At 43.4% G+C, this 13,668-nt stretch overlaps 1 protein-coding gene across 2 annotated transcripts in view; it reads left to right on the top strand.

Moving 5' to 3' along the window:
- The first annotated feature begins 4,115 nt into the window (after positions 1–4,115).
- The window catches only part of PPIL4 (peptidylprolyl isomerase like 4), a 40,693-nt gene continuing 31,140 nt past the window's right edge, over positions 4,116–13,668 (top strand). Inside the window, exons 1-5 of one of the 2 annotated variants that reach the window (XM_005908059.2) lie at positions 4,116–4,254; positions 10,851–10,918; positions 11,004–11,068; positions 11,355–11,472; positions 12,126–12,268. In XM_005908059.2, coding sequence (XP_005908121.1) covers positions 4,185–4,254; positions 10,851–10,918; positions 11,004–11,068; positions 11,355–11,472; positions 12,126–12,268 — 464 coding nt within the window. In that variant the 5' untranslated portion in view covers positions 4,116–4,184. Of the gene's footprint in view, positions 4,255–4,330; positions 4,467–10,850; positions 10,919–11,003; positions 11,069–11,354; positions 11,473–12,125; positions 12,269–13,668 lie in introns of those variants that run through there. The other variant, XM_070376847.1, reaches the window with a different exon arrangement.

Raw genomic sequence — 13,668 nt, 5'->3', positions numbered from 1 at the left:
CATCGAGTCAGTGATGCCATCCAGCCATCTCATCCTCTGTTGTCCCCTTCTCCTCCTGCCCTCAATCGCTCCCAGCATCAGAGTCTTTTCCAATGAGTCAACTCTTCGCATGAGGTGGCCAAAGTACTGGAGTTTCAGCTTTAGCATCATTCCTTCCAAAGAAATCCCAGGGCTAATCTCCTTTAGAATGGACTGGTTGGATCTCCTTGCAGCCCAAGGGACTCTCAAGAGTCTTCTCCAACACCACAGTTCAAAAGCATCAATTCTTCGGCGCTCAGCTTTCTTCACAGTCCAACTCTCACATCCATACATGACCACTGGAAAAACCATAGCCTTGACTAGACAGACCTTTGTTGGCAAAGTAATGTCTCTGCTTTTGAATATGCTATCTAGGTTGGTCATAACTTTTCTTCCAAGGAGTAAGCGTCTTTTAATTTCATGACTGCAGTCACCATCTGCAGTGATTTTGTAGCCCCCCAAAATGAAGTCTGACACTGTTTCCAATGAAGTGATGGGACCAGATGCCATGATCCCCATATGTGGTAATAAACATAACCATAGGGGCTTCCCTGATAGGTCAGTTGGTAAAGAATTTGCCTGCAGTGCAGGAGACCCTGGTTCGATTCCTGGGTTGGGAAGATCCGCTGGAGAAGGGAACAGCTACTCACTCCAGTATTCAGGCTGGAGAATTACATGGACTGTGTAGTCCATGCAGTCAAAAAGAGTCAGACACGACTGAGCTACTTTCACTTTCACTCATACAAAGTAGTTTCTCTGCCCTAAAAATCCCTGTGCTTCAACTATTCATTTCTCCCTCAATGTGCCAGAAAATTGGCAACTACCGATCTTTCTACCATCTACATAATTTCCCTTTATCAAAGTTATATGGTCGAAATTACGCAGTATGTAGCCTTTTCAGTCTGGCTTCTTTCACTTCCCTATATGTGTTTAAGGTCTGCCATATCTTTTCATGGCCTGCTAGCTCATTTCTCTTGATCTTTAAATAATATTTCATTATACGGATGTTTATCCCAGTTTGTTAAACCAGTTTGTATATTCATTCACCTATTTATAACATCTCAGTTGCTTCTAAATTTTGGCAAATATGAATTAAGCTGCTATAAACATTTGTGCACAGGTTTTTGTTTTAAAAGATTTATTTATTTATTGGATGTGCCAGGTCTTAGTTGCACAGGGATCCTTAGTTTCCTGACCAGGGATCAAACCCAGGCCCCCTGCTTTGGGAGCGCTGTCTTAGCCACCGGAACACCAGGAATGTCCCTTGTATGCTGGTTTTTATGTGGACCTGTCTCAGCTTCTTTAGGTAAATACCTAACTGTGGTGATTTCTTGATATGAAGGTAATATTATATTTAGCTTTGATCAAGTAAGAAACTGCCAATCTGTCTTCCAAAGTGACTGTATTATTTTACTTTCCCATTAACAATTTCATTATTTTAATTTGCATTTCTTTAATTAATTGCCAATATTCATTCATTCAACAAATAAGTATTCACTTATTATGTGGCAGGCTGTAGGGCACTAGGGATACAGCAGTAAACAAAACAGACAAAATTGGCTTTCCCTCTGGAACTGATATTCTGGAAACAACATACAAATTTCCTAAATAGCATGTTAGATTGTAAAAAGTACTATGAAGAAAAATAGAAGTGTATGCATGTGGGGTTAACTTTAACTGTCGTGGTCAGGGAAGGTCTCACTGAGAGGTGACTATGAGGAAGAGACCTAAACGAGGTGAAAGAGAATCATATGATAACTGGAAAAGAAGAGTTCCAACATGATAGGATGGCCCTGTGGCAGAACCCTTCCTCCACAAGTAGTGTTTAAAGAACAGCAAAAGTCTAGTGTGACTTTTGGTCTAGTAGCCCAAATCTCTCGGAGAAGGCAATGGCACCCCACTCCAGTACTCTTGCCTGGAGAATCCCATGGATGGAGGAGCCTGGTGGGCTGAGGTCCGTGGGGTCCCTAAGAGTTGGTCACGACTGAGCGACTTCACTTTCACTTTTCACTTTCATGCATTGGAGAAGGAAATGGCAACCCACTCCAGTGTTCTTGCCTGGAGAATCCCAGGGACGGGGGAGCCTGATGGTCTGCCGTCTATGGGGTCACACAGAGTCGGACAGGACTGAAGCGACGCAGCAGCAGCAGCAGCAGCAGCAACAGCAGCAGCCCAAATCTCTAGACTGCCTGTCTTACTAGTCTGTTATGGTTCAGGAAATGGTTCCCTCTTGTTGCTGCTTCTCATAGCTAGAGTTATTCCATTATAATCACTGACCTTATAGCACTATATATTTGGTCAATCACTTCAAGTTGACTAGTCATCATAATTTTTATTGATGGCTCTGTCATATTTGGTAATACAAGGGGCAATAATCTTGTAAAATAAGCAGAATACAAGTAATACAGCTGCTGCTGCTACTGCTGCTAAGTTGCTTCAGTCGTGTCCGACTCTGTGCGACCCCATAGAAGGCAGCCCACCAGGCTCCCCCGTCCCTGGGATTCTCCAGGCAAGAACACTGGAGTGGGCTGCCATTTCCTTCTCCAATGCATGAAAGTGAAAAGTGAAAGGGAAGTCGCTCAGTTGTGTCTGACTCTTTGCGACCCCATGGACTGCAGCCTTCCAGGCTCCTCCATCCATGGGATTTTCCAGGCAAGAGTGCTGAAGTGGGGTGCCATTGCCTTCTCCAAGTAATACAGCTAGTCACATTAATATGGTCTTAAAGTGGGGTCACTCAGTCGCATCCAACTCTTTGTGACCCCATGGACTGGGGCCTACCAGGCTCCTCTGTCCATGGCATTTTCCAGGCAATAGTACTGGAGCGGAATGCTATTTCCTTCTCCAGGGGATCTTCCCCGACCCAGGGTTCGAACCCGGGTCTCTGGCATTGTAGACAGACGCTTTACCGTCTGAGCCACGAAGGAAATCTGGCCTGAGGTAAGCGCTTAAGCTAAGAGCTTCCTTTAGATGCAACCCAGTGTCTCCCCAGGTTATCTTACCAGTCTGTTCTGTACCAAAAATTAACTCTGATGGAAATGATACACTTGCATTGTTCTTAAAAGTTCACCAAAGATGTCTGCACACCTTAAGGGGACCCCTTACAGGACTGAGAAAGCAATGTTATCTTCTAAGGAGTTACATGGCTGTCACCAGAAGGAGAAAAACTGATCTTTAGGATTTGAGCAGGTATTTCTGCCACTGGGGAGGAGGTCTGGGTAATGCACAACGGAGCTGCACAATGCACATTAGAGGGAAGGGAGGAGGCCGAAGAGCAAAGAAAACTTTATAAGCTTAAATTGTCCTCTTGCCTTAAAATTGTTTTCTCTTATTTCATCGAAAGTATTGATAAAAACCAGTAGAGATACGAGCTGAAACCTACGGTTTTATAGCTACTTGTACTAAAGACGAACCCACCATCCGCTGCTGTAAAAGGTACAGCCCTTGATACAACTGACATTCCCTTGTGGCTCAGCTGGTAAGGAATCCGCCCGCAATGCGGGAGACCTGGGTTCGATCCCTGGGTTGGGAAGATGCCCTGCAGAAGGAAACGGCTGCCCACTCCAGTATTCCGGCCTGGAGAATTCCATGAACTGTATAGTCCATGGGGTCGCAAAGAGTCGGACACGACTGAGTGACTTTTACTTCGCTTCACTTGACAATTAGCCAGGAACCATCTTTCTGATTAACCATCTTTCTGATTAGCAAATCCTACCTTTAAGGGCTAAAATTTCTGATTCGGGGCGATAAGAGACCGACTAGGGAACTCGGCGTAGTTGTCCCAACCCGGCGGGGGAAAGTGGCGCCCCACACTGGCCTTCGAACGACGAAACAGAGGGCCTACGGCGCATTAAAGAAAAGTCCGCGTCATTTTTGAGATGGACACAAAATGGAGCACGAACCCTTCACAGAAGGCACTTTGAGTGACAGCCTTCCGGCCCAGTCCCCAGGGCCTTTGGAAGATTTTTCAAAAGGGCCGCGAAAAGGCCGGGAACCCACAGAGGGTTTGGCTTGCCACGGACCAGACCCTCCCAAGGAGCCTCCCAGAGGGGGCGGTGTCGCCGGAGGGATGACGTAAAAAGGCGTCGCGTTGAGGGTGACGCGTGGCGTAGATGACGTAGGGCTGCGCCTGTCACCCCCGGGGCTTGTTGCGAGGAGGAGCAGGCGCCATGGCGGTTCTGCTGGAGACCACTTTGGGCGACGTCGTCATCGACCTGTACACAGAGGAGCGGCCGCGCGGTGAGGCCCCGGCCCTGCTCACCTCTCGGCGGGCCGCGCTCTTTTTTCCCCCCGCGCTTTTCCTTTTCTTCCCAGTCCCCGGCGTGGACTGGCTGGAGCTTCTGGGCTGATGGTACCCGCGACCGCGCAGTTTATCAGCGGGCCCTGGTTGAAAAGTTTGTTTCTGAGGAGCAACCTTTCTCCGCCTCTGGTGCTGGCCAGTCGGGTGGCAGGTGCTTGTAGTTATTAAATCCCTGTATGTGTGTGTGTGTGTGTGTGTGTGTGTGTGTGTGTGTGTGTAGTGCAGGCTGCATATTCAGTGCCCTTAGCTTTTGTGGCTTACTAGTCAGGAACATAGCGAGTATTCCTTGGTGTGTAATCAGTAAGTCTTGATGAAAGCAGGGACGAAGGGCTTGGAGCAGTGAGTGTGGGCATCCCTCCTAGGTAGAGGGAGGGCTGTCCGGAGGTGTGCACCCAGTCTTAGCAAACACTCGTTGATCGCCCACTACGCGAGACTTTGTGCCAAGCCGTGGGATGGGCGTCTTGCCCTCAAAGGTCTAATTTTCCATTGGGGGAAATAGGCGCCGCAAACCATTTAATTTCTTAAGCGATGTAGTGGAAGAATGTGTAAGTTGCCATGGAAACCAGAGGAGGGAGTAATTCTTCCTGGCTGGGGGTGGGGAGAAGCAGAGCTAAAGAAGAATGCAGAGCACTTGAACTCGCTCTCTTAAAAATGGGAGTGAGGGTGTTCTTGTTTGCTTGGAATTTTCTGGAAACGGCAAGTAGATCGGCGTGGCTTGACAGTGTAATGGCAGACCGTGAATCTGGTCATATACGTTTTGTAGGTTAGGTTTGGTCCTGAATAGCCTTGTGTGCCCTACTGAAAACCACAGTCTTTGAAGGGTTTGAAAGCAGGATTGAGAGAGGCGTAACAAACTTGTTTTAGGATAATAGGCAACAATATGGAGAATGTTTCAGAGTGGGGAGAAACTGGAGAAACTGTAACTAAACAGGAGAGTTTAGTTACAATCAGGGTCCTGCCCCCAAGGAATGCAGTTTGTCAAAGAAGATGAAACAAACTATACAATATGGTACCATGAGTGCCTGCTGAGGTGCTGCGCTTTTTTCCGCACTGAGTTATCACCCCCACCCCAGCAACTCTCAACATACATCTATTCCTTTCTTATACTGATGCCTGTGCCCCACATTTCTCCCCACTGTTGTCCTTTTGGCAAACTTCCTGTTTATTAATCAGTTCTCAGGTCAAGCATGATCTGTTCTGTGAAGCTCCCTGTGTCCCTGAGCAGAGTTAAGATTGGTTTCTTTTGCTCTGCCTCAGGTCTTTTATAAATCACATAGTACGTATTTTGTTATACATTTTCCTGTTAGCCTGGAATTATTTTCAAGTCTTGGTCTCCTCTCAAGATGTAAACTTTAAGAGAGCAGGGACTATTCCTTGATTATCTCTGTATCTTGAGCACCTAGTGCAGTGCCTGACACTTTGAAGGTGCACACACCGAAGTGATGGATAATATGTGTTGTATTCAGACTGTTTGTTCAGATCAGATTAGATCAAATCAGTTGCTAAGTCGTGTCCGACTCTTTGCGACCCCATGAGTTGCAGCACGCCAGGCCTCCCTGTCCATCACCAACTCCCGGAGTTCACTCAGACTCACGTCCATCGAGTCAGTGATGCCATCCAGCCATCTCATCCTCTGTTGTCCCCTTCTCCTCCTGCCCCAATCCCTCCCAGCATCAGAGTCTTTTCCAATGAGTCAACTCTTCGCATGAGGTGGCCAAAGTACTGGAGTTTCAGCTTTAGCATCATTCCTTCCAAAGAAATCCCAGGGCTGATCTCCTTCAGAATGGACTGGTTGGATCTCCTTGCAGTCCAAGGGACTCTCAAGAGTCTTCTCCAACACCACAGTTCAAAAGCATCAATTCTTCAGCGCTCAGCCTTCTTCACAGTCCAACTCTCACATCCATACATGACCACAGGAAAAATCATAGCCTTGACTAGACGAACCTTTGTTGGCAAAGTAATGTCTCTGCTTTTGAATATGCTATCTAGGTTGGTCATAACTTTCCTTCCAAGGAGTAAGCGTCTTTTAATTTCATGGCTGCAGTCACCATCTGCAGTGATTTTGGAGCCCCCAAAAATAAAGTCTGACACTGTTTCCACTGTTTCCCCATCTATTTCCCATGAAGTGTTGGGACCAGATGCCATGATCTTCATTTTCTGAATGTTGAGCTTTAAGCCAACTTTTTCACTCTCCACTTTCACCTTCATCAAGAGGCTTTTTAGTTCCTCTTCACTTTCTGCCATAAGGGTGGTGTCATCTGCATATCTGAGGTTATTGATATTTCTCCCGGCAATCTTGATTCCAGCTTGTGCTTCTTCCAGACCAGCGTTTCTCATGATGTACTCTGCATAGAAGTAAAATAAACAGGGTGACAATATACAGCCTTGACGTACTCCTTTTCCTATTTGGAGCCAGTCTGTTGTTCCATGTCCAGTTCTAACTGTTGCTTCCTGACCTGCATACAGATTTCTCAAGAGGCAGATCAGGTGGTCTGGTATTCCCATCTCTTTCAGAATTTTCCACAGTTTATTGTGATCCACACAGTCAAAGGCTTTGGCATAGTCAATAAAGCAGAAATAGATGTTTTTCTGGAACTCTCTTGCTTTTTCCATGATCCAGCAGATGTTGGCAATTTGATCTCTGGTTCCTCTGCCTTTTCTAAAACCAGCTTGAACATCAGGAAGTTCACGGTTCACATATTGACTGTTTGTTCAAGTGATAGAAACTCAACTGAAACTGCCTTAAAGAAAATAATGGATTGCCTTACGTTATTGGTGTAAGCTTTGAGCTTCCCTCATAGCTCAGTTGGTAAAGAATCCGCCTGCAGTGCAGGAGACTGGTTCAATTCCTGGGTTGGGAAGATCTGCTGGAGAGGGGATAGGCTACCCACTCCAGTATTCTTGGGCTTCTCTTGTGGCTCAGCTGGTAAAGAATCTGCCTGCAATGCGGCAGACCTGGGTTTGATCCCTGGATTGGGAAGATTCCCTGGAGAAAGGAAAGACAACCCACTCCAGTATTCTGGGCTGGAAAATTCCATGGACATGTATAGTCCATGGGGGTCCCAGAGTAGAAAAGGACTGACTTTCACTTTCACTGGGGTAAGCTTTAAGGATGACAGCATCCAGGGCTTCACAGAGTCTTATAGAGAATTGTATTTTTCACCTTTCGGTTTTGTTTTTGAGTTTGACACGTTCCATGTGGAACAGCATTTGGCAAGGAATGGGCCTTTTCCCCTAGAATTATGAGAAATGAAAGGGAGGTAGGATTATCCCACCGAATTAACAGAATGTTTTTTGTGTGTGATTTTGCAGTGTTTCTGGAATGATAGCTTGGAACACTTAAAACATAAATCCATGCTCTTTGTATGTATTTGTAATGTGTATGTAGTTGTGATTGGATATCTACTTATATGTGTAACTACTTATCAATCTGTAATAAATATATTCAGACTTATTTTTCTTTTTTCCTCACTCCTTCTCTCCCTTTTCCTTTTTATAAAAACTTTTTATTATATAAAACTTTAAGCATATACAAAAGTAGAATCATGTAAATGAACTCTCCGGTGTTGATCATCAGCTTCATTTAACAGTTGTTAATGTGTGTTTCATTTATATTGCCACATCTGCTGAATTTTTTGTTTGTTTTTGGCTGCGCCATGCAGCCTGTGGGATCTTACTTCTCTGACCAAGGGTTGAACCTCAGGCCGTGGCAGTGAAAGTGCTGAGTCCTAACCACTGCACTGACAGGAAATTCCTTTACATGACATTAAAGGGCTTCCCTGGTGGCTCAGATGGTAAAGAATCCACCTGCAATGCTGGAGACCTGGGTTTGATCCCTGGGTTGGGAAGAGCCCCTGGAGAAGGAAATGGCAACCCACTCCAGTATTCTTGCGTGGAGAAATTCCATGGACAGAGGAACCTAGCAGGCTACAATCCACGGGGTGGCAAAGAGTCGGACATGACTGAGTCACTAACACATGACATTTATTTAATCTGTAGTTAATTAAAAGGTGCTTGCTCCTTGGAAGAAAAGCTGTGACAAACCTAGGCATCATATTAAAAAGCAGAGACATTACTTTGTTGACAAAGGTCTGTATAGTCAAAGCTATGGTTTTTCCAGCAGTCACGTATGGATGTGAGAGTTGGACCATAAGGAATGCTGAGCCGTGAAGAATTGATGCTTTTGAACTGTAGTGTTGGAAAAGACTCTTGAGAGTCCCTTGGACTACAAGGAGATCCAACCAGTCCATCCTAAAGGAAATCAACTCTGTATACTCATTGGAAGGACTGATGCTGAAGCTGAAGCTCCAGTACTTTGGCCAGCTGATGTGAAGAGCCGACCCTGATGCTGGAAAAGATTGAAGGCAGGAGGAGAAGGGAATGACAGAGGATGAGATGGTTGGATGGCATCACTAACTCAATGGACATGAGTTTGAGCAAGTTCTGGGAGATGGTGAAGGATAGGGAAGCCTGGCATGCTGCAGTCCATGGGGTCTCAAAGTTGAACACGACTAAGTGACTGAACAACAAAAGATATTTAAAAAAAAAAATAACCACAAGCCATGGTCACGTCTAGAGAAATAAGCAATAATTTCTCTTTGTTGTTTAGTTGCTCAGTCCTGTCTGACTCTTTTGTGACCCAATGGGTTGTAAGCCTGCCAGGCTCCTCTGTCCATGGGATTTACCAGGCATGAAGTGGGTTGCCATTTCCTTCTCCAGGATATCCTCCCAATCCAAAGATTGAACCTGTGTCTTCTACATTTGCAGGCAGATTCTTTATCATTGAGCCACCAGGGGAGCCCCAATAATTCCTTAGTAACATTCATGTTTATCTGTTGTCTCATAAACATTTAAAAGAATATTTCATCATTTGAAATGGGATTCAAACAAAGACCATGTATTGTGTTGGTTGATATAGCTCTTAAATGGGGCTTCCCAGGTGGCGTAGTGGTAAAGAATCTGCCCACAGTGCATGGTACTCAAGAGACACAGGTTCAATTTCTGGGTCTGGAAGATCCTCTGGAGGACGGTAGGCTGTTTCACAATGTCTTCCCACCTTGAAATGGCCCCTCTCTACTCTCTGTCAGTCCAGTTTTTTTAATGTTCAGTTTCAGCCTCCAGGAGGTCTTCTCTTTTCCCCAGCCAGAAACAGTCTCTCTTTTCAACTCTTGTGGCATATTTATTAACAAAATTGTACTATTTAAGTGCACCAATGGTATTATCAGGTATGCTCAGTATTATAACTGAGTTCAGGTGTAAGGACCCTCATTTAGTATAAGCTTCTTGAGGGGTAGGGATCCTTCATGTATCTTTCTGTCTGTCTGTTTTCTAGCTTAGTGCCTTGAGAACTTGCTAGAATGTTCCTCTACACCGAGGCTACGAACTTGTTAACAGCAGAGATTTACTGGCATTTGACCTAACAGAGTGCCAAATGCCTAGAGGATACTCAGGGTTTATTGGATAAATGAGTGAATTTATTTTAAAAAGGTGGTACATGTTTAGTGTATGGATATTTGTGAAGGGAATGGCTACCCCTCCAGTATTCTTGGGGCTTCCCTGGTGGCTCCGACGGTAAAGAATATACTTGCAGTACAGGAGACTTGGATTCAGTCCAGGGTTTGGAAGGTCCCCTGGCGTAGGGTAACAATTCCCTTCTCCAGAGGTACATGGTGAGTGTATGGATCTTCGGGAAGGGCTGTTGAATCATTGTGAAACAGTTGATCCTGGATACTTTGTTTTCTCTAGTGTAAATACGCTGCACCCATTTTCAGATGCTCTGCTAGATCCTTTCCCGTCACAGTGTCCTCTTTAATTTTTTTTTTTCTCTTAACAAAATCAATTCATCAATAGATGATTGCTGATGACTCAGAGAGCTCAAACTGGTGCTCTGTGACAACCTAGAGGGGTGGGTTGGGAAGGGAGGTGGGAGGGAGTTTCAAGAGGGAGGGGATATATGTACACCTATGGCTGATTCATGCTGATATATGGCAGAAACCAACATAATATTGTAAAGCAATTATCCTTCAATTAAAAATAAATTACAAAATAGAAAAAAAATAGATGATTGCTTATCCCAGATAAGTTTTAATTTCCTGTATAGCTCAGATGCCCAAAAAATCCAAAGAAAAAGAGAATAAAAGATAACTTAAAATATATTGCATTTTTCTAGGCTTGGTGGTGGTTTAGTTGCTAAGTGGTGTCTGACTCTTGCGATCTCATGGACTGTAGTCTGCCAGCCTCCTCTGTCCATGGGATTCTCCAGGCAAGAATAGGGGAATGGGTTGCCATTTCTTTTGCCAGGGGATCTTCCTGACCCAGGAGTCAAACCCCAGTCTCCTGCATTGCAGGCAGATTCTTTACCGACTAAGCTATGAGGGAAGCTTACTTATATTTTTTAAATGGCTTTGGACATTTGACCATTTGGGGAGGTTTTTATATGGTGGCTTAGAAATTAAATTATACTAACTGTGCCTTTACTTGATTGAAAATGTGTTTGTGAACTGCTGTGGTAAATTTAGTATTTACTTTTTTTCAGCTTGCTTGAATTTCCTGAAGTTGTGCAAAATAAAATATTACAATTATTGCCTTATTCACAATGTCCAGGTGAGTTGGTAGATATTAGTCATGTTCTTTGTTACTGGAACCATCTAACAAACTCTGAATTAATGAAGTCTCCTATATATTACAGAGGGATTTTATCATACAGACTGGTGATCCTACAGGGACTGGACGTGGAGGAGAATCAGTTTTTGGGTAAGTTTCTTTATTTTCAAATGGATAAAAAATAGAAATTCTTAAAAATGTTAAGTAGTATATTTTAATCTGCATTTTAAAATATGGTTCAAATATAGATTTTTTCCAAGTTCCATAAATGTCTATAGCAAAAAAAAAAGGAGTATTTTTGAATACTGGTACCATTTCTATAAAGAAATGGTAACCTTATATGCTAACTCTAGTGCCCTATATATATAATCTTAGTATGTCTGTATTTCATGTTGAGTGTACTTATATTTTATAACCTTATTATATGTATTTTTAGTCAACTGTATGGTGATCAAGCAAGCTTCTTCGAGGCTGAAAAAGTGCCAAGAATTAAGCACAAGAAGAAGGGCACTGTGTCCATGGTGAACAATGGCAGTGATCAGCATGGATCTCAGGTTAGGAAGTGCGTGAGGAGATGAGTTTTGCTGGAAGGCACCCACGAAATTATCTTTTTGAACTATCTAGTAAGGAAAGACTTTCAACCAAAGATATTTGTTAGAATTGAAAAATGACACTGTTTTCTCCTGTGTTAAAAAAGATCCTTATTATTTTGTTCTTTTGAATGTAAGGCATATCCTTTGGGAGAAATTTAGAAAATACAGGAAAGTACAAAGAAGAAAATAACATTACCTATAATCCCACAATTCATAGATCATCACTGTTCAGAGACACAAAGGCCTGTCCTTGCAGTATTTATTCCTTCTTTCAAAACAGGTCATGTTGAGTACGTTTCATTCACTGTCACAACATTCCCATTGGAGTAGATGCTTTTTTTCCTCAGAGTTTACGTGTGAAAAAACTTGAGATTTGGTTTGTTCAAGTATTTTAAACAATTAAGCATCTGTGTATTTATTGATATTTTATGTATAAACTTTGTGCCTTTCATTTAGTAGTAGTAACAGGTGGGTGAGAAATACCAGTAACAAGTACTAAATGCAGTTAATGTAGAGTCTCTTGTAACTAACAGCAGTTTGAATTATATATATATATATATATATACACACACACACGTATATATTTGTATTTATTAAATGTCTTTTTTATATAGTTTCTTATTACAACAGGAGAGAATCTGGATTACCTTGATGGTGTTCATACAGTGTTTGGTGAGGTGACAGAAGGCATGGACATAATTAAGAAAATTAACGAGACCTTTGTTGATAAGGACTTTGTACCATATCAAGATATCAGGTATGGTTACTATTTATTATTAGAATGTACTACAGTGTTTTAATATGTGATGTTTGCCAGATAATGGGGATGGCATACATAGGACTGGTTTTTGGATAATTCTAAAATGTGAATTAATTGGAGACTGCGTGGGCACAGGAGGGCCTAGAGGAGCTATCCCACGTTGAAGGTCAGGAAGGGTGGCAGTGAGGAGATACCCCTCATCCAAGGTAAGAAGCATTGGCTGTGCTTTGCTGGAGCAGCCGTGAAGAGATACCCCACGCCCAAGGTAAGAGAAACCCAAGTAAGATGGTAGGTGTTGCAAGAGGGCATCAGAGGGCAGACACATTGAAACCATACTCACAGAAAACTAGTCAATCTAATCACACGAGGACCACAGCCTTGTCTAACTCAATGAAACTAAGCCATGCCCGGGGGGCAACCAAGATGGGCGGGTCATGATGGAGAGATCTGACAGAATGTGGTCCACTGGAAAAGGGAATGGCAAACCACTTCAGTATTCTTGCCTTGAGAACCCCATGAACAGTATGAAAAGGCAAAATGATAGGATACTGAAAGAGGAACTCCCCAGGTCAGTAGGTGCCCAGTACGCTACTGGAGATCAGTGGAGAAATAACTCCAGAAAGAATGAAGGGATGGAGCCAAAGCAAAAACAATACCCAGCTGTGGATGTGACTGGTGATAGAAGCAAGGTCCGATGCTGTAAAGAGCAATATTTCATAGGAACCTGGAATGCCAGGTCCATGAATCAAGGCAAATTGAAAGTGGTCAAACAAGAGATGGCAAGAGTGAATGTCGACATTCTAGGAATCAGCGAACTGAAATGGACTGGAATGGGTGAATTTAACTCAGATGACCATTATATCTACTACTGTGGGCAGGAATCCCTCAGAAGAAATGGAGTAGCCATCATGGTCAACAAAAGAGTCCAAAATGCAGTACTTGGATGCAATCTCAAAAACGACAGAATGATCTCTGTTCGTTTCCAAGGCAAACCATTCAATATCACAATAATCCAAGTCTGCCCCAACCAGTAACGCTGAAGAAGCTGAAGTTGAACGGTTCTATGAAGACCTACAAGATCTTTTAGAACTAACACCCAAAAAAGGTGTCCTTTTCATTATAGGGGACTGGAATGCAAAAGTAGTAAGTCAAGAAATACCTGGAATAACAGGCAAATTTGGCTTCGGAGTACAGATTGAAGCAGGGCAAAGGCTAATAGGAGCTGACTGTGGCTCAGACCATGAACTCCTTATTGCCAAATTCAGACTTAAATTGAAGAAAGTAGGGAAAACCACTAGACCATTCAGGTATGACCTAAATCAAATCCCTTATGATTATACAGTGAAAGTGAGAAATAGATTTAAGGGCCTAGATCTCATAGATAAGAGTGCCTGATG

The sequence above is a fragment of the Bos mutus genome, chromosome 9, assembly GCF_027580195.1.
Source record: "Bos mutus isolate GX-2022 chromosome 9, NWIPB_WYAK_1.1, whole genome shotgun sequence".
Classification (NCBI taxonomy): Eukaryota; Metazoa; Chordata; class Mammalia; order Artiodactyla; family Bovidae; genus Bos; species Bos mutus.
This window is presented reverse-complemented; position numbering and strand designations above follow the sequence as displayed.